Source organism: Peromyscus californicus, unplaced genomic scaffold (assembly GCF_007827085.1).
Source record: "Peromyscus californicus insignis strain IS unplaced genomic scaffold, ASM782708v3 Scaffold_6__1_contigs__length_162567912, whole genome shotgun sequence".
Classification (NCBI taxonomy): Eukaryota; Metazoa; Chordata; class Mammalia; order Rodentia; family Cricetidae; genus Peromyscus; species Peromyscus californicus.
In genome coordinates this window covers 128,270,369-128,290,372 of record NW_026294584.1, presented here as the reverse complement: position 1 = coordinate 128,290,372, position 20,004 = coordinate 128,270,369, and the positions used below count along the sequence as shown (strand labels likewise).

At 50.4% G+C, this 20,004-nt stretch overlaps 1 protein-coding gene across 2 annotated transcripts; it reads left to right on the top strand.

The window, feature by feature from the left end:
• Positions 1 to 11,158: 11,158 nt before the first annotated feature.
• Prrt3 (proline rich transmembrane protein 3) lies at positions 11,159 to 19,958 on the top strand. Of its 2 annotated transcripts, none has more exons than XM_052719540.1 (4): positions 11,159 to 11,501; positions 15,220 to 16,261; positions 16,447 to 16,602; positions 17,446 to 19,958. In XM_052719540.1, exons 2-4 carry the CDS (start codon positions 15,277 to 15,279, stop codon positions 19,215 to 19,217), a joined length of 2,913 nt encoding a protein of 970 aa, XP_052575500.1. In that variant the 5' UTR covers positions 11,159 to 11,501; positions 15,220 to 15,276; the 3' UTR covers positions 19,218 to 19,958. The 2 variants fall into 2 exon arrangements, with proteins under 2 accessions (XP_052575500.1, XP_052575499.1); XM_052719539.1 differs by lacking the exon at positions 11,159 to 11,501 and adding an exon at positions 11,520 to 11,676.
• The last annotated feature ends 46 nt before the right edge of the window (positions 19,959 to 20,004 follow it).

Genomic DNA, 20,004 nt, shown 5'->3' with positions numbered 1-20,004 from the left:
CCTGGCCTTGAATTCAGAGATCCACCTGCCTCTGCCTCCTGAGTGCTAAGATTAAAGATGTGTGCCACCACACTCAACTCGCAGCCCTTCCCATATTTTAATGCAACCTCCATCCAGAATTAGCCAGCCCATATAGATAAAGGTGGGGTGCTGGTTGTCAGAGATGGGGAAAGGAGCATGGGAAATAACACAGTGTAATCTGTTAGATGATAAAATGCCTCAGGAAATCAACTTAAAGGAGAAAAGGGTTATTTTTCAGAGGATTCACTCTGGTTGGTTGTCTCTGGCTTCCGGACCCGTGGGGAGGGAGGGAGGGCTGAGGAAGAGCTGCTCAGAGAACAGCTGCCAGGAAGCACAGAGTGCAGGGGGGGGGGGGGTCTTGACGTTTTGAAGGGCATGCCCCGCTAACCTAGCTTTCTCCCGCGAAGTCCTTCATCTTAAAAGTTACATCACCTCACAGTAGTGGCACAAACTGGGGACCAACCATGGACCTTTGGAGAAACTCCAAATCCAAACTACAGAGTGATAAAGTAAGTGTTCTAAAGCTGGATGTGACAGGAGCTGCAGGTACACCCTGTGGACTTATCTAGAATGCATGTGGCTTTATCCCATTCAAGAAGAACAATGGCTCCGTGCAGCAGGGACAGTCCCGAAACCAGGTTACAGCACATGGGGTTGACAATGACACACTTGGGTAATTTAGGACTATAGATGTAGCTTGGTTTGTAAAGTGCTTGTCTAATACAGGAGGGCCCTGGGTTCAATCCTAGGACCACCTAAATCAGGCATGATGGTGCACCCCTGTAATCTTAGCATTCAAGGAGGAAGGATGATCAGAAGTTCAAGGCCATCCTTAGCTACATACTGTGTTCAAAGCCAGCCTGGGCTACATGAGGCGCTGTCTTAAGTAAATTGAGTAGATTTGTGTGGATTAGTTCTCAACCCTGGTGTGCTGGCTAGTTTTATGTAAACTTGGCACAAGCTATAATCCTCTGAGAGGAGGGAACCTCATTGAGAAAATGCCTCCATAAAATTAGGCTGTAGGCAGCGGGCAGTGGTGGCGCACGCCTTTAATCTCAGCACTTGGGAGGCAGAGGCAGGTGGGTTACTTTGAGTTCAAGGCCAGCCTGGTCCACAGAGTGAGTTCCAGGACAGGCTCCAAAGCTACACAGAGAAACCCTGTCTTGAAAAACAAAAACCCAAGCAGTTGGGTACATCTGTAAGAGGTTTTTTTTTTCCTCATTAAATAATTTCAGGCTGGGCGGCAGTGACACACGCCTTTAATCCCAGCACTCGGGAGGCAGGCTGATCTCTGAATTCAAGGACAGGCTGGTCTATAAGCGAGTTTTCTCTGTTACACAGAGAAATCCTGTCTCGAAAAGAAAAAAAAAAATCATTTCAGTTGGGAAGACCCACTTCTAATCTGGATCTTTGAAGTGAGAAGACACACCTTCAATCCAGATCTTTTGAGGAGGGAAGATCCACCTTTAATCTTGGGTCACACCTTCTGGTGGCAGCCTATATAAAGACATGCTCACACTGGCTGGCAAGTCCCTTTCTTTACTGGCATTAGAGCCCACTTCATGAGGATTCTGGCATATACTGAAGACCAGCTGAAACATCCAGCCTCCTGGACTGAACAACTACTGGATTTTTGGACTTTCTGTTGTATATAGCATAATGTATGTTATATGTATATGTTTTACATATATAACACAGCCCTTTATGTACGTGTTATATAAATGTTCATTCTATATATAAAATGAATGTTCCTCAAGAGAGCCCTGGCTAATACAAGGAAGGAAGGGATTATGGGGTTTACAGGGTACATCATAGGGGAAAGCTAAGGCAGGAACTGAAGCAGAGACCATGGAGAAATGCTGCTTACTAGCTTGCTCCCCGTGTCTTGCTTTCTTATACAACCCAGGCCCACCTGCCCAGGGACAGCAGTGGGCTGGGCCCTCGCACACCAATTAGCGATTGGGAAATCCCACAGGCCAGCATGATGGAGGCAGTTTCTCGACTGACATGGCCTCTTTCCAGTTATATCTAGGTTTGTGTCAAATTGACAAAAACTATGAGTTATCCTTAATAAAGTGTTTCAGGGTTTCATGCCATGCATGTGTGTGTGTCCACCTCTGTACACACACGCATGCTGTGAACTGAACCTAAGACCTCACACATACTACACATGCTCAGTCACCCCCACCACATCCCCAGCCAATCGTGTCTTCAACCTGCTCAAGCCAAATGATGACTGAACCAGCCATACCTACCCTGCCTCGCCCCCCTCCTTTTTCTCCTGCTTCTTTTGAATCCTTTTCATCTTTAATGTAATCTGAAACACACAAGAGCAGAAGGACTAATGAATTTCCATATATCTATTGTGTTTTGATAATTATCAATATTTTGCCAACCTCGTGTGTATCTCTCAAGCCTACTTTTTTTTTTTTTAGGGAGTCAGGGCTTTTGTTTTAAAAGTAAATCCCATCGGAAGGGCAGGTAAGGTGGGATTGCAAGTTCAAAGCCAGCCTGGGCAATTTAGTGAGACACTGTCTCAAAAGTAAGTAAAGATACAAAAAGGGCAGGGGGCCAGCTGGCTGGGAGGTGGGGGAACCAGCACTTGTAACCCAACACTTGGGAAGCAGAAGCAGGAGGGCTGGAAGTTCAAAGCCAGACTTTGCTATGTCGTAAGGTTGAAGCCAGCCAAAGCTCCATGAAACCCTATCTTTAAATGGGGGGAGGAGTGTTGCTGAAGATATGATAGTTCAGCTGTGGAGCATTTACCTAGCATGTGCAAGGCTCTAGATTCACTCTCTAGTACCACAGTAATTAGATCCTGAGTAGATCATTTCACACACATTCTTGTAAGCATCTCCAACAGGTAAAGAATATTTATATTTTTGTTTTTGTTTTTGAGTCAGGTTTATATAGCCAAGGCTTTCCTGAAACTTTTGATATTTCTTCCTCTATTTCCAAGTACTGGGATTACAGGGGAGTGTCACCACACCTGGCCCAGCATGCTTATTCATAAATATGTTCGGATGCTCCTTCATCATCTTTATTTTAAGATTTTTTTTAAAATTTCATGTGTATGTTTGCCTGAACATATCTATGAGTCCCACGTGTATCTGGTGCCTGCAGAGGCCAGAACAAAGCATTGGATCCCCTTTTATAACGGCTTACTCCCCTCCCCTGAACTCTCAAGGTTGTTTTCAAGTCAGTCACTTGGTAAATAAACCATGTTATTTGTACTCTGTAAAACGTTGTGACTCTTTCAAAACTACATGTATCTTTCCCCCTCCCCCACCTCCTGTTCTTCTTTTTAGATTTTGGGGTAGTGTTTTGTTTTGGGGGGACAAAAGTCTTGCTCTGTAGCCCAGGTTGGCCCTCACAATAATCCTGCCTCAGATTCCTGAGTGATGGGGTTATAGATGTGAGCCACTGAGCCCAGTGGGAAATAAATCTCGAGACTGCTTTTTACCGGAATGAATTGATGAGAGATGCACAGATGACTAAGGAAAGGGAAAGCACCAAGTCATGACTCCCCAGGAAAACCAAGTGTTCAGGGGAGAGACTGTAATCACCAGCCACTTCTGGTTTTTTTTGTTTGTTTGTTTTGTTTTTCCGAGACAGGGTTTCTCTGTGTAACTTTGGTGCCTGTCCTGGATCTCAATCTATAGACCAGGCTAGCCTCAAACTCACAGAGATCCGCCTGGCTTTGCCTCTTGAGTGCTGGGATTAAAAGCATGTACCACTGCTGCCCAGCTCACTAGCCACTTCTGAATCAGTTTGGAGACCTGTCACCACCACAAAATCAGGACAGGAAAAGGTGGCCATGAATAGAAAAAAAGCTAAATGTTACGTGGTCTCTGACACACTCCATGGGTAATATCTAGCAAATGTCTGTAATTCCAGCACTCAGGTAGAGGCAGGAGGATGAGGAGCTCAGGGCCAGCCTCTGCTACATGGCAAGTTTCAGGACAGCCTATGCTATATGAGACCCTGCCTCAAAAAATAATATAAATATATAAAGAATGAATAATAGCTGAGCATGGTGATCCACACCTATAATCACAGCACTTGGGAAGTAGAGGCAGGTAGAGAAAGTCAAAACCAGCCTGGGCTACGTAAGAGACCCTTTCTCAACAAAAGAAGAATAAATCAAAGTTTAAAAGTGAGCAATAGTGCCCCGTAACCCTTGTGCTTCCTCTTCCTGTTAGCAGCCTGTGTTGTGCCTGCGTCATAAGCCCCCCAGAGACCACGAGGAGTCTGAGTTTGTATGCAAAAGCAAAGAGCCTTTATTGCAAGCTTGAGCTTGGGCTTCCCGTCTGTTCCGACATAGCAGTTGGATCAGGGAGAGCATCAAGCTCAGTTGAGGTAGGGTTTTTATTTTATTTTATTTTAAAGATTTATTTATTATGTATACAGTGTTCTGTCTGCATATATGCCTGTACACCAGAAGAGGGCGCCAGATCTCATTATAGATGATTGTGAGCCACCATGTGATTGCTGGGAATTGAACTCAAAACCTCTGAAAGAGCAGTGGGTGCTCTTAACCTCTGAGCTATCTCTCCAGCCCCAGGCAGGGTTTTTAAGGAGTAAAGGATGGGGATTGATTCAGATGGGGGTTGAACTCCTAATTGGGCAGGATTAAAGTAACAAAAGCCTTGTCAAACAGGGCTTGGTACTGGCGTTGCTGCAAGGAAATTGGTAACCTGTATACAAGTGATGTAAGCTATCCTTAATGTTCTGGAGCATCTAGTACCTGTTTGTCTCAATTCTGATTGGCCTCCCGCAAGATGCAGTTTATGGCATTTCCTGGTTATTGTAATGGTGAGGCCTAGTCCCAGCATTGTTAGTCTTCAGCCTGTCATGGCTGCACTAATGTTAAGTTAGGCCTCTTCACCTGAGGTGACCTGTGAAGATGGTTCCCTACTCTCTTGACTCAGAAAATCCTAAAAAAAAAAAAAAAAAAAAAAAATCATGCAAATCAAGATGTTCAAGTCTTCAGGTTCACTGAAACTGCCCAGGCCATCAAGAGTATGCAAATCTGAAAAGCCACCAAGTATCTGAAAGATGTCACTTTAAAGAAGCAATGTGTGCCATTCCGGCGGTATGATGGTGGAGTCGGTAGGTGCATCCAGGCCAAAAGTGGGGCTGGACACAGGGTCGGAGGCCAAAAAAGAGTGCTGAATTTTTGCTGCACCTGTTTAAAAAGGCAGCAAGTGATGCTGAACTGGAGGGTTAGATGTAGCTTCTCTAGTCATTGAGCACATCCTGTGAATGAAGCACCTGAGACGCGCCCGATTAACCGGTCCATGCGCTTCCCCTGCCTCGTGGAGATGATTCTCACTGAAAGGGAATAAATTGTTCCAAAGCCGGAAGAGGAGGTTGCACAGAAGAAAAAGATATCCCAGAAGAAACTGAAGAAACAAAAACTTACGACACGGGAATACATTCAGCATAAAGTAAATGCAGATAAAAGTAACAAAAAAAATGAGCAGTATCACCAGGTGTGGTGGCGCACGCCTTTAACCCCAGCACTCGGGAGGCAGAGACAGGTGGAGCTCTGTGAGTTCCAAGCTAGCCAGCGCTACACAGAGAAACCCTGTCTTGAAACCACCTCCCCCCAGAAAAGAGTATCTAAAACTAAAACAACTTCCACAAGCAGCCAAAGTCTAATACTTATGAAACAGCTACAGATGCCGGAAGAAAAAGACAGAACCAGCAGACAGTTGAAAACAGTTGGGTCTAGGGAACGGGAATCGAGGGTGAGAAGGAACGGGGCTGGGAAACTTCGGTTTTAAAATGCTGGACTCGGGCTGGAGAGATGGCTCAGAGGTTAAGAGCACCAACTGCTCTCCCAGAGGTCCTGAGTTCAAATCCCAGCACCCACATGGTGGCTTACAAACATCTGTAATGAAATCTGGCACCCTCTTCTGTGTACGTAATAAATAAATAAATCTTTAAAAAACAAAAAACAAAACGCTGGACTCAACAACCACTGACTGTCTTAAAGGATCAGAGTTGTTGAGTTGGTACTGCGGGGGAAGCTGAAATCTGAGAATGGGCTCAGGCTGCAGCCAGGTTAGTGGATGAGCAGCATGCCCTCGGAGCTGAGGACAGCTGGCAGGGCACCGAACAGGCTCCCCAGCCTGCCCCAGCTCCCACCTGTTCTGCCCTTTGTTGGTGTTGCTCTGACAGAGCAGCCAGCCAGAGTGAAGATGTCAGCCCATGGTTCCCGGCATTGTGCACTCTGGGAGGCATCATCCCTGCCAGCCACACCTCCTCGGCCTTCTCCTGCCCTGTTTGAAAGCTTCCAGTGCACCGCTCCCCAAAAGCTCCCCTAGGTGATGGTCTGCAGCCTTTTTAACAGATACCCCAGTTGAAAGGACCAGGGCTCACATGGAAGGCCTGCTGTGTTCCTTTCTCCTCCGGAGGACAGGATATTATGAGAGCCTGGCTCTGAAGGCAGTCTTGTGACTTGGTAGTTGCTGTGTGACCTTTAACAAGTTCCTTTACCTCTCTGAGCATCTGCTTACCAGCTTCCAAATGAGGAGCATAGAGATACAAAGAACTGCTGTGAGACTGAAAAAATGGTGCAGCTAGGTTGTGTGGCACATTTGTCACAGACTACGTGCATGGCATCAGCAGTGTCCCCCACCCCCAAGATCTCCAGGATGGTTTCTAGACTGAGACCCTCCCAGTGTGCACCTGGCAGCCAGTGTTCCCCACGGACACCTGCCTCTGGGCCTCAGGTCTCCTCTTTCTCTCCAGTGGTCAGCTTTCATCTTGGCCTCAGGCCAAAGGGATCAGAACATCCTGTCTTTGTCTGGAGTCTCAAGCTTAGAAACCTCATGGGATCAAGCTCCCCACTCACTCCAAAGAGGGCAGCCAGTGGACAGTGCTGTAGAGGGGGGCAGGGCAAACCACAGCCTGAGGAGGGGAGCCAGGCCAGCACCGAGTACTGTGTCTACTCAAGGGGCGGTAACATTTCAAAAGGCCCACCAGAGTTGGGGAGATAGTTCAGTCGGTAAAGTGCATCCCACATAAACACTCGGATCTGAGTCTGAGTTGTAGAAACCATGTAAAAATGCAGGCATGGTAGCAGTTTGCCTATAATGCCCACCCTGGGGAGGCAGAGATAGGTGGATCTCCCGGGTTCACTGCTCACCCAGTCTTGTTTCATTAGCAGGTCTCAGACCACTGAGAAACTCTGTCTCAAATAAGGGTGACATTGGGCCTAGAGAGATGGCTCAGTAGTTAAAGCATTGGCTGCCCCTGCAAGAGGACCCTAACACCCACATAGACTGCCCACAGGATTCCCCCAAAGGAAACTAGGGGGAGGAGGTAAGGAAAGAGACTAGATCTAGATGGCCCCCAAAATGCCAATTAACTGCGATATAGAGAACCAAGATCTAGATAACTAGATCCAAATAACTAGATCTAGATAACATCCAGCAAGACTAGAACAGCTGTCTCCATCTGACAGCAAACAGGCTGGATGCTGCATGGTGTGTGTGTGTGTGTGTGTGTGTGTGTGTGTGTGTGTGTAGGTACATACACCAGCCCTGTTGCATGGTGTGTATGTGTGTGTGTGTGTATGTGTGTATGTGTGTGTGTATGTGTGTATGTGTGTGTGTGTGTGTGTGTGTGTGTGTGTGTGTGTGTGTGTGTGTGTGTGTGTGTGTAGGTACATACACCAGCCCTGTGGAAAACCCAGGAGATCCACACCGAATGACAGGAAGATGTGGCAGCCAGGCACTTCAGCTGGAAGCCAGGGGTGACTCAGCTTTCAGTGGAAACCAAGCACCCTAAGACTGAAACTGCACTGTCGGGGCTGGGGGGCGGCTTTCACTGGGCTTGTGTCTCGGAGTTTCACTCCACCAGCACTTGATCACCCAGCCTGTTGCTTTGGGCCTGTGGTGGTGCAGTCTATCACGGCAGGAGCACATGGCAGAGGAGGCCTGTTCACCTCAGAGTGGCCAGGAAGCAAAGAGAAAGAGAAGAAGCAGCTGGGGCCCTAATAGCCCCTTCAAGGGCACCACCTCAGTGACTCAACTGCCTTCCACTGGGGCCCACTTCTAAAAGGCTTGACTGTCTCCCCAAAGTTCCCCAGGCTGCTGAACAAAATTAGCACAGGCCTTTAGGAACACTTCAGTTCTAACTCATTTTTATTATTTATCTACTTATTTTTGGTTTTACAAGACAGAGTTTCTCTGTGTAGCCCTGGCTGTCCTGGAACTCCCTCTGTAGACCAGGCTGGCCTCAAACTCGGAGATCTGCCTGCCTCTGCCTCCCAAGAGCTGGGATTAAAGACCTGTGCCACCACCACCTGGTGACCTGAATGTTTTAAAAGTTACATGTCAGGTACAACCGAGGGCTGAACTTTTTTGTGATGGATGGATGGATGGGTGGGTGGATGGATGGGTGGGAGGGTGGATGGATGAATGGATGGATAGATGGGTGGGTGGGTGGGTAGATGGGTGGATGATGGATGAATGGATGAGTGGGTGGATGGGTGGGTAGGAGGGTGGATGGATGGATGGATGGATGGATGGATGGATGGATAGATGGGTGGATGGATGGGTGGACCCAAATCAGATCATCCAGGATCTATCGTCAACAACTCAGAGCCTCCATGAATTGGAATGTTCATTTTAGTACTGTGCCCAGAAGGGAAAATGGCTGTTAAGCCACCTGGTTGATTACTTATCAGTCAGCAGGAATATGGAGAATGACTAAATAAATATCAGTGTGTCCAGCCAGGTAGTGGTGGCACACGCCTTTAATTCTAGCACTCTTTTTTTTTAGATTTTTTTTTTATTATGTATACAGAAGAGGGTTCCAGATCTCATTACAGATGGTTGTGAGCCACCATGTGGGTGCTGGGAATTGAACTCAGGACCTCTAGAAGAGCAGTCGGTGCTCTTAACCTCTGAGCCATCTCTCCAGCCCCAATTCTAGCACTCTTAATTCTCAGAAAAGTTTTCCTAACTAGAACAGTAGTTCTAATTTGTGGAACAAAATTCTTTTGCAATATAAAATATTTAAATAGTAATATAAGGGACACAGAGGCAAATGGATCTCTGTGAGTTCAAGGACAGCCTGATCTACAGAGTTCCAGGACAGCCAGGGCAACAAAGAAAACTCCTGTCTCAAAAAACAATCAGTCCATACTGTTTTTACAGTTTACATGGCCAACATTTTAGTGAATAACAATCCACAGAAAATGTCTCCTCACCATTTCTGGTGACCACAGGCATTCTTTATGCGGCTTTCCCTGAGTGAATTCAGTGTAATGGTGGCCATTTGAAGGGCTGGGATAGAGGTCGATGGTACAGTGCTTGACTAGCATTCATGAGGCCTTGAGTTCAATTCCCAACATTGAGGGAGGAAAAAGAGAAAATAGTCATTGTAATGATAGGCATGCAGAGTGGCGGGGGGCGGGGGGCGCTTTGGCGAGTTTGGAGCTAACATGCCCCACGGAGAGTGAGAGACAGAGACGTGAAGGCAGTGCTCAGTGAATAGTTTCATTTGGTGTGGGGAAGAGAGAGGGAAGGGGGAAAGACAGAAAGTGAGTGAGGGGGTGAGGGTGCACACCTCGTGGGAATGGAAAGAGAGAAGGGGAGGGGGAGTTATCTTTTTTATTTTTATTTATTTATTTTTTAAAGCTTTTTTTTTTAAACATTTATTTTTATTTATTATGTATACAGTATGCCTGCATGTGTCCCTGCAGGCCAGAAGAGGGCACCAGATCTCATTACAAGTGGTTGTGAGCCACCATGTGGTTGCTGAGAATTGAACTCAAGACCTCTGGAAGAGCGGTCGGTGCTCTTAACCACTGAGCCATCTCTCCAGCCCGAGTTATCTTTTTTTAAAGGGGACTTCAGGATGCAGGGCAGGTCCCCAAGGGACGGGCCAGAATGCCAACAGTCATGAGTATTAGGAATTAAGGAATTATGCACAGAAGGGCCTGGAGCACTTGGTAGTGTCTCTGAGACCTGAAAATGTGCAGAACCCCGGCTCTAACCATGTCTCTGCTAGATTCCCACATATGTTCCATGTGGGATGCAAGTGTTGCATTTCTTCTGCTAGTGACAGAGGCTGAAGATAAACAAGATATCTGTGACAGTTTGAATAAGAAGGGCTCCTAGGGCTGGAGAGATGGCTCAGAAGTTAAGAGCACTGACTGCTCTTCCAGAGGTTCAATTCCCAGCAACCATATGGTGACTCACAACCATCTATAATGAGATCTGGTGCCCTCTTCTGCTGGACAGGGACACGTGCAGACAGAACTGTATACATAATAAATAAATAAATCTTAAAAAAGAAAGAAAGAAAGAAAGAAAGAAAGAAAGAAAGAAAGAAAGAAAGAAAGAAAGAAAGAATGAAAGAAAGAAAGAATAGGGTGTGACTCTCTTTGAAAGGATTAGGAAGTGTGGCCTTGTTGGAGGAAGTATGTCATTTGAGGTGAGCTTTGAGGTTTCAAAAACCTATGCCAAGCCCAGAGTCTCTCTCTCTCTTTGCCTTCGGATCTGCCTGCACGCTGCCATCCTCCCTGCCACGAAGATAACAGACTAAATCTTTGAAACTGTAAGCAAGCACCCAATGAAATGCTTTCTCTTATAAGAGTTGCCCCCGTCGTCGTGGTGTCTCTTCACAGCAAAAGAACAGTGACCAAGACAGTGTAGTATCCAACCACAAAGGCCAGAAGAAATTTACGTGATCAGCTGACCACATGCTGTAAATCACCACAGCAAAGACAAGAATGAAGGAGATCTAGGGCAGGCAAGCTGGCTCAGGAAGTAAAGAAGCTTGCCTCCAATCCTGAAGACCTGAGTTCGATCCCCAGGACCCATATGGCTGAAGGAGAAAACTGACTCCACAGATGTGATATGGTATGCAGGAGCCCCCCCACACACACACACATACACACACACTAAAAAAAATTAAAGAAAGGAAGGAAGGAAGGAAGGAAGGAAGGAAGGAAGGAAGGAAGAACTGGATCCAGGGACAATTACTTGGAAAATGTGCCAGACTATACTGTGAAATTATAGGGGGAAAGGCAAGTTATAAGAGCAGTTAGTAAAGTGTAGACTCATTTTTATTTAATATGCCCTGGGAAAGGCCTGGAAGATGCGCCAGGCTGCAGGCAGGATCTACCTATGCCTGTAGGAATCCAGAGGAAATGAGTTCCTTGTCCAGGAGGTTATGCAAATAAAGCCGGCTCTAGCAAGGAGGGACGCTGCAGGGTTTCCCACGGGGTTCTGACACGGGCCGCGCAGTGTGTGAGAGAGGGGCGGTGAGAACAGTGGGCAGAGTCCATCCCCAAAGGAAAGGGTTAACTATCCCGCGCTCCTGTGGGCGGGCTCGGCGACGAGATCGGCAGCGCTGGGCTCTGCTGGCCGAGCCTGAGCATCTCCGAGGATGCGGCGGCGGGAGAGGCTGCAGGGACGCGCGCAAGGTGAACGCGGGGCTGCGGGTGCAGCGCGCAGGTGAGGAGCTGGCCGAGGGAGGGGGCGATGGCGGGACCCAAGAAGGCAAGGAGCAAGGCCTACAGCCCCCTTCGCGGGCATGGTTGGCCAGGCCTGCACGGTACCTACCCCGACCCCGGACACTGCGGGAAGGCGTGGAGCCAGGGGGAATGGAGCTGGAGGAGGAGGAAGAGAGGTAACCCGAGATGGACCAGCTCCTGCAGACTGTCCTGCGGAGGCCCTCACCCTGCCTCCCCTCCCCCTCCTTTCTCACCTAGTCTCTGCCGCTGATTGATTTCACCTCCCCTCAGACCTGTCCAACCATGGGACCCCAACGCTGGGCGAGCTCCTGCCTGGACTGCAGGTGCCCACATCTCTTGCATCGGGGGTGGTAGGCAGATGGCATGTTATTCACTGAAGGCCCAGCAGCTCAGCCATCTCCTCCTCTGCAAAGCTTACAGAGCTCCTGGGCAAGATGAGCCCTCTGTGTTTCAGTATCTCTAGTACATGTACTCGTCAGGCTGTGCAACCTTGGGCAAGTTGCTCAACCTCTCTGACTCTTGGTTGCCCTCTTTCCTTTCCTGTCTAATGGGTGCTTGCACCTTGTATGGGAAGTATTGTATGGGTACTTAGGTTTAGAACAGGAGTCTAAGTGAGCAAACAGTTCGACACAGAGCATTATTATCCACCTACGCCCACCGCAGGGGCCCCAAGGCCTTCCCGAGCACACCTCAGTCCCAGCCTCAGAACTGAGTGAGGACTTTATGGGTCCCCAGCCCCTCGTCTGGGCCATGAGCAGAACCTGAGCTTAGTTGATGTTTGAGAGAGACCTTACCAAGGCTTAAAGGCAGTCTGAATCAAAGCTGGAGCTGGCTGGACCCAAGAGGTCCGTTGAATCCCCTGAAACTGCCCATGACCTCCGATGAGCCTGGGGCATTCATAGGAAGGGTATCTGGAGTTACCAACTGGCTTCTCCGAGTGTCTGAGCCACCAAAGGTGGCTGTATCCAGGAGGAAAAGAACACACACTTGTCCTAACACAGCTGGCCCTCAGCTGGCTGGCCACTGCTGGCCCCTCCTACCTCCCTGGCCTACTTAAGGATGGACTCAGGAACGGGGACCAGGACTGTACAGGGGCTGGAGGTGTGAAATGAAAGAGACAGGAGCCCCAGGCTGGTGGCAAACAGGAGATGGTATAGAGGGGGTGTTGCCCTTGGAGTAGGGAGGGCCAGGAACAGAAGGCTTCCCTAGTGAGCAGTGTCTATGCTGATGCAAGCCAGCTTCCTGTCTTCCCTGGGCATGAGTGCGGACCTCTTTCTCTTTAAAAACACTTCTACTTAGACCTCGTTACCTCCAAGCTTCCCAGTCCTTGTGATGATCTACAAAGGCCCAGGCAGTCCAGCCCCCGCCTGCTGACCACCAACCGCCCAGTAGGATAATGTGTCTTGAGCTCACGAAGCTCATCCCTGCCCTACGGCCAGGAACAGCATAGGCTGTTCCCTCTGCCAAATGCTTTTCCTTCAGATCTTCGGATGCTTGGCTCTATCATCTCACCATTTGGCGTTTAGTTTGCCGCTTCAGAGGGGCTCTACTGGCCCCCGCTGTGGTGACTCTCATCCTTCTTATTTTTATCAAACTATTTTCTTCAAAGCTGAACTTCATTTATTTTAGAGTCTCACTATGTAGCAGGCCTGCAACTTGCTATGAAGACCAGGCTGACTTTGAACTCACAGAGATCCTCCTGTCTCTGCCTCAAGAGCTGAACTTTAACATTTTAAAAAATTATATTTACCGTGTGTGTGTGCGCGCGCGCGCGCGCACGTGTGTGCGTGTGTGTGTGTGTGTGTGTGTGTGTGTGTGTGTGTGTGTGTGTGCATATGTGGAGGTCAGAAAACCACCCAAGGGAATCGTTTTCTCTTTCTGCCATGTGGGTCCTGATCAAGGATCGAACTCAGATCATCAGGCTTGGCAGCAAGCACCCTTATCCATTGAGCCGTCTCACTGGCCCCTAACTTTAAAATCGTTTCTTGTTATCTTATCTAGAATGGTCTCTCCACATTGGGGAGAAGGCCGTCTATTCAATCTTGTTCACTGTTTTATCCCCAGGGTCTGTTCAGTTTATTTGTTGAACTAGTGAAGGGAGTATGGGGGAGGAGGCTTTCTAGACAAAGGTGAAGGAGATAGGGCCCTACTATGGAGCTCCTACTGTGGGTCTGACTCTCGTGTGTCTCATTATTTATGCTTCCTATGAATTCATTGAGGCAGACACTCTCGTTAGCTTCATTTACAGATAAGAGAGCCACAATGCCGGAGAAGCAAAGCAACTCACCCAGGAGACACGATGCTAGGATTCCAGCTCAGGTCCCTCCTCAAAGGCAGGGGCACATTCCTCTTTTTGTTTTTTGGCTTTGGGTTTTGTTTTGGTTTTGGTTTTTGGTTTTTTCAAGAACGAGTTTCTTTGCACAACAGTGCTGCTGACCTCGAACTCACAGAGATCCGCCTGGCTCTGCCTTCCGAATGCTGGGATTAAAGGTGTGCGTCACCACCGCCCGGGGCTTCCTCTTTCTCTTTTATCAGAGGTGGGCCTTGACAAATCTAATATCAGGGCAGGCAAGCAGGCTCAGCTGGTAAAGAGGCTTGCTGCCAAGCCACCTGAGTTTGACCCCTGGGACCTATGTGGAAGGGGAGAACTGACTCCCACAAGTCCTGCTCTCCACAACTGGCTGTGGCAGATATCCCCCTTCATTAAATGCATCAATGGAAAAAATAAAACCTGATTTCAGGGACTGGAGAGATGGCTTAGCCGGTCAGAGCAAGTAGTACTGGTCTTGTAGAGTACCCAGCACTGAGGTGGTGGCTCACAGATGTGTCTAACTCGGCTCCAGGCAATCCGCCAGTCAGTCTCCTCTGGCTTTCACAGACACTGCACTTAATATCTTCAACCATCCCCATCAAATTATATATGTAATTATTATATATTATATATAGTATTGTGTATGTAATTATTATTTATAATTATATGTAATTATAATTTAAGAAATATTCAGGGGCTGGAGAGATGGCTCAGAGGTTAAGAGCACTGACTGCTCTTCCAGAGGTCCTGAGTTCAATTCCCAGCAACCACATGGTGGCTCACAACCATCTGTAATGAGATCTGGCACCCTCTTCTGTATACAAAATAAATTAATTAATTAAAAAAAAAAAAGAAATATTCAGAAGGCTGGGCCTGGTGGCACACACCTTTAATCCCAGCACTCCGAAGGCAGAGGCAAGCAGAGCTCTGTGAGGTTAAGGCCAGCCTGGTCTACAGAGTGAGTTCCAGGTCAGCCAGGGCTATGTAGGCCCTGTCTAAAAAAATGAAATCTTAAAGAAAAACTTCAATTTCATCTCGTGAAGGAGAAGGCATTCCATGCTGAGGGAGCAGAACCAGGGAGCTGAGTGTCAGGATGGCCCACTGAGTGCTGGACAGTGGCTGAGCCACTTGGCATGGCCACAGCCTTGGAAGGCCAGGAATAGAACTTGTCTTCCCTTCCAAGAGCAATGGGGAGTCAAAAAGTTTTGAAAGCAAAACAAATGATGTGAGCAGAGACCCAGTTTTTTAAAACTTTGAAAGCAGGGGTGACGCTGTTGCCAATGCTTCTCTTATTTCCCATCAGCCCCTTGAAGAAGTAATTCAAGGGACCCCCTCAACCCTCACACTCCATCTCTCTTTGATTTATCTTTTCTCTCCCCTTTTGTAGGCTTATCCGGTGAGGTCTAGACATCAAGGGCTCTACACTCAGGCACCGAATGAAACCATGGCCCCTAGCTCACGAGGCTCTCTATGCTGTCTCCTTCTGCTGTTGCCCTGCCTGGGGGCTGGCCCTGCCTTGGGCAGAGGCCTTCCCAGACCACTTGAGGACTCAGAACCCCACTTGATCCCCTCAGAGCCGCAGACCTTTGACCTCTTCTGGGAGAAGCTGAGAAATGAGAGTTCCTGGCACAGTGGCATCCCCCAGGCCCCTGCTGATGGCCCCAAGAGGCCTGCAGACTCTCCCCCAGGACCAGCCCTGCGTGGACCCAAAGCAGTGCCCGGGGTCCAGGGTGAAAGACTCCTAGTAACTGATGACCTCCAGCTGGCCCGAGGGCTTACCTCCCAAGGCTGGACAGGACCTCATGACTCACAGGAGCTTCCAGAGCCAGAAGCACCAGCCCCCCACCCAGTGGGGACACCCCATCTCACTTTCATTGCTACAACTCCCAGCCCTCAACTCAGGATAGCCACACTTGCCACTGCCCCACAGAAGCCTGGAGGCCCAGCAGGACAACAGCCAGCTAGGAATGAGGGTCTCGTGGCCAAAGCCAAGACCCCCATCACACAGGCTTCCCCCTGGGACTACCAGGGCTCTCCCCCGACGCTGGTACCTGAAACAGGTGCTGCGAGGAGGCTTGTGCTGGGAAAGCAGAGTGGGCAGGAAGAGGGCTTCCAGGAGGCTGTCCAGGGCCCCCTACTCACCCAGCAGGATCCAGTAGCCCCTGAGGTTGGCTCAGCATCCCCAGCTGAGGTGGCATCCACTCAGGAGCCTGGAGCCCAGCTAGACCTGGCATTGGCCAGAAGCCTTCCTCTTCCTGAGGGTCTGCCAGCTGAGCCCCCCAAAAAGGCTGGAGCTGGAGATACCTGGGAAGTCAGCTCTTTGGGACCCCAACCTGAGCAGACTGACCACCTTGGAGGACAAGACTCCCCAGCACCCCAGCCTATACCACCCTCAGCCTCAGACACTTCTGATGGGCAGCTCAGACCAGGTAGGTACCACCATGACGGGGCTGAGTGGGGTTGTGAGGACCAGTGGTCCAAGGCAGCTAGGTGTAACTCTGGGGGTCGTTTCCTCCTTCTGACCAATTAGGGTGGTGGTGCCTTCCTCCTGAGGGACTGGGTTTGGGGGAACACTGGAGAGTCAGAGAGGTGGTGACTGTTCTTGCCATTTCAGCAATAGCCTCGATGAATGGGGCCGACCCCATCTCCCCACAGCGAGTGCGAGGAGCAATGGAGGCTCCAGGAACCCCCAAGTCCTTCGTCCCTGATCTCCCAAACTCTGCTCCAGCTGCAAATGGAACAGAAAGCCCTGTGAGGGCCCTGCAGCCAGGTGAGGCCATGGCCAGGGGTGAGGGAGGGCAACCTAGAACCTGTGCTTAGTGATGGGGCAGAGGGGCTAAATGGAGAAAAGCATTTACCTGCCTAAAGGAATCGGCTAGAACCTCCTCTGAGTGGCTGAGGAAAATAAACCCGTGCTCACTGGGGACTCCAGGAGAAGACACTGGCCCTTCTGAGCTAGGATGCTCTTCTGTGCAACACGGACGTATCGTGTGTGGCCATTCTCCAGCCCACCTGGAACCCCAGCACTCTGGATGCTGAGACAAGAGGATCTCAAGTTTGAGACCTGCCTGAACTACATATTGAGTTCAAGGCTCAGTGAGACTGTTTCAAAATCAAAAAATGCAAAGGGCTTGGAGATGCAGCTTAGTGGTAGACTTATTGCCTGGCATATGAAGGTCTTGGGTTCAATTCCCAGCACCACCAAAAAAAAAAAAAAGGAAGGAAGTTTACATCTGTCTTGTCTTTGCCAGCCGGTGGGAACCAAACTAGACATTGTGCCCTGGTCATGACTGTGGCAGGTGCTGTTGTCTTCATCTGACAGATGTCCTTGGATAATTAATTTACTAACTACAGTTTTGAATACGGAAAAATCAAAAGCACTTTGTGTCTGTTTGGGGTCCTTTTGTTGTTGTTTCTTTGTTTGTTTGTTTGTTTGTTTGCTTGAGATGGGGGTCTCAAGTAGCCTAGACTGTCCTTGAACTCACTATGTAGCTGAAGATGGCTTTAGAGTCTTGATCCTCCTGCCCCTGCCTCCTATTACAAGCATGGGCCTCCACACCCCGCTCTCAACAGCACTTCCCAAGGAACCCTTTTAATATTGTTATTATTGCAGATGAAGCCGAGGAATGGCCGGGTCGCCCACAAAGCCACCCTCCAGCACCCCCTGTCCAGGCCCCCTCGACATCTCGGCGTGGCCTTATTAGAGTCACCACACAGAGAGCCCTGGGCCAGCCACTCGCTCCGGAGCCCTCAGCCAGCTCCATGGCTCCAGACCCAGCTTCTAGCCCCCCAGCCAATGCCACCGCACCTCCCCTGCGTTGGGGACCCCTGCGGCGGGTGCTGAGTTTTTCCTGGGAGCTTCATGTCTATGGGGTGGGGGTGCTTTTCCTGCTTCCAGCATTATTGGCACTGGTCACACTGGCAGCTGCCCTGGCGGGACCCCGATTGGCACTAGTGGCAGCAGTGCTGGTGTTGGTAGCTTCAGGGCTGCGATCTGCCTACATGCTCACCGATCCTTATGGCTCTCAGGCACGGCTGGGAGTACGTGCCGGCCTGGTGCTATACAACCTGCCCTTCCCCTTGCTGCTCACTGCACTGGCAGCGCTCACCCTTCTAGGCCTGGGTGCCGGGCTGCCACAGCCTCTGCAGAAGCCACTCCTGCTGGGTGCTGTGGCACCAGTGCATGCCGCGGGTTTGCTGGCCACAGACCTGTTCTCCACCAGGCCTGTGCTCAACCTCCTGACACAAGGCTTGTCTTGCGCCTGGGGCGCATCTGTGGCTCTGGGCACACTCTGCCTCTGCCGTCGCCGCCTGCTGGAAGGTCCTCGGGGCTGGGATGCCAGTCCAGGCCCACGGCTGCTGGCTGTGGCGGGCTCGCTGGGGCTGCTGGCCAGTGGTCTGCAGTTGGCAGCCTCACTCTGGCTGTACCCAGGACCCGGCCGGGAGGGTCGCTTTTCCTGGGCCTGGTGGGGTGTGCACTTCTGGTTGCGCCTGCTGGAGCTGACCTGGGCACTGGCTCTGGCGCTGGCCGCCCTGGCTGCCACCCGTCCGAGGCCGCCCACAGAGCACGCTTGCTGGGCTAAGCTGCTACGCCTGGCGTGTCCCGCGCCCACCGGCAAAAGCGAGGTACCCGAGAGACCAAATAACTGCTATGCGGGGCCCAGTGGCCTGGCCACAGGCGGCCTGGACATCAGCAAAAGCCTCATTCGCAACGCTGCGGAAGGTGGGCTTCCTGCCACGCCTGGTTCCGGACCCTGGGGTTCGGCTGCATCGTTGGGTCGCGGTCGCCCAGGTGGCCCGGGGATGTCCCGCTGCAGTGTGGGGCCTGCGCCGTCGCTGAGCGAGTTGGATCTGCGGCCACCCTCGCCCATCAATTTGAGCCGCAGCATCGACGCCGCCCTCTTCCGGGAGCATCTGGTTAGAGACAGTGTGTTCCACCGCTGTGGCCTCCGTGGCCTGGCCTCGTCGCCGCCAGGGGGCGCCTTGCGGCCTCGCCGCGGCAGCCAGCCGGACGCTGAGCTCGACGGCGCGGGCGCCTCGCTGCTCCGAGGCCGCTGCCGCTCGCTCAGTGAGGTGTGCTTGCGCACGCCGCTCCCGCAGCACGTGGTGGACCCGCCCGTGAGCGCGGCGGCCGCGGGGACTTCGGGCAGCTCCCTGGACAGCTTCTCCAAGGGCTCGCTGAAGATCAGCTGGAACCCGTGGCGTCACGGGGTGTCGTCCGTGGACAGCCTGCCCCTAGATGAGCTGCCCAGCACGGTGCAGCTGTTGCCAGCGCCTACTCCAGCCCCTGCGCCTGCCCGGGCCGGGGAGCCTCAGAGCGAGAGCCAGCAGCGCAGCAAGCCCTGCGAATCTCGCAGTGCATCCAGTGACACTATAGAGCTCTGAGCGGCTGCCAGGGAGGACCTGGACGCTCCCCTCAATGTCCACATGAAGTTGCCGAGCCAAAACAGTTGAGCATTTGAAAAATTGGCCTTCTGGGGCCTGCACTTGATGCAGCTCCCGGGGACAGACAGGCTTGAATTCATCAGACTCGTTTTTTTGTTTTGTTTTGAATATTTCTATCCTTTTTTTCAGCAGATATTTTGCACAGAGGCTGTGAGTTATACGGAATACAGGGTGGACGTGCATGATTTGATCATGGGGAGTAGGGACCAGGTACTCCTGATTCCCCAAAATGGAGAGATGCACCTCACTTGTCCAGACTGACTGCCCTCTTTGTGCCAAAGACATAAACCCTTCCAATTAGGCTCATGCCTCTTCCGATGGTCAGGCCAGGATCCTGTACCCTTACAGGAGAGACAGGAAGCCCTTCCCCACAGGAACCAAGAGCCTTTCTGAGGAAGGCTGCCTCTGGCTTTGGTAGGAACAGCACCACTATCTCACTAAAAACCTGTCTGCTGTGGTGGAGTCCCACCTCCTGTAATCCCCACATTAGGCCTAACCGGAAAGCATTCTGCCCACTTCAAAAATGAGAAAGTGAAGTTTGGAGGTGTCCTGCATTATTTTGGGTCCTGCAATGACAGCTGGTATTCAACCCAGAAAGATCAATTCCTAAGCTGGTTCCTCTGTAATCTTTCTTCTTCTCTCTACTTCTGTTTTTTAATTTTAAAAAAGTCTGTAGATTTATGTGTATGAATGTTTTGCCTGCATATATATGTGTACCACGTGTGTG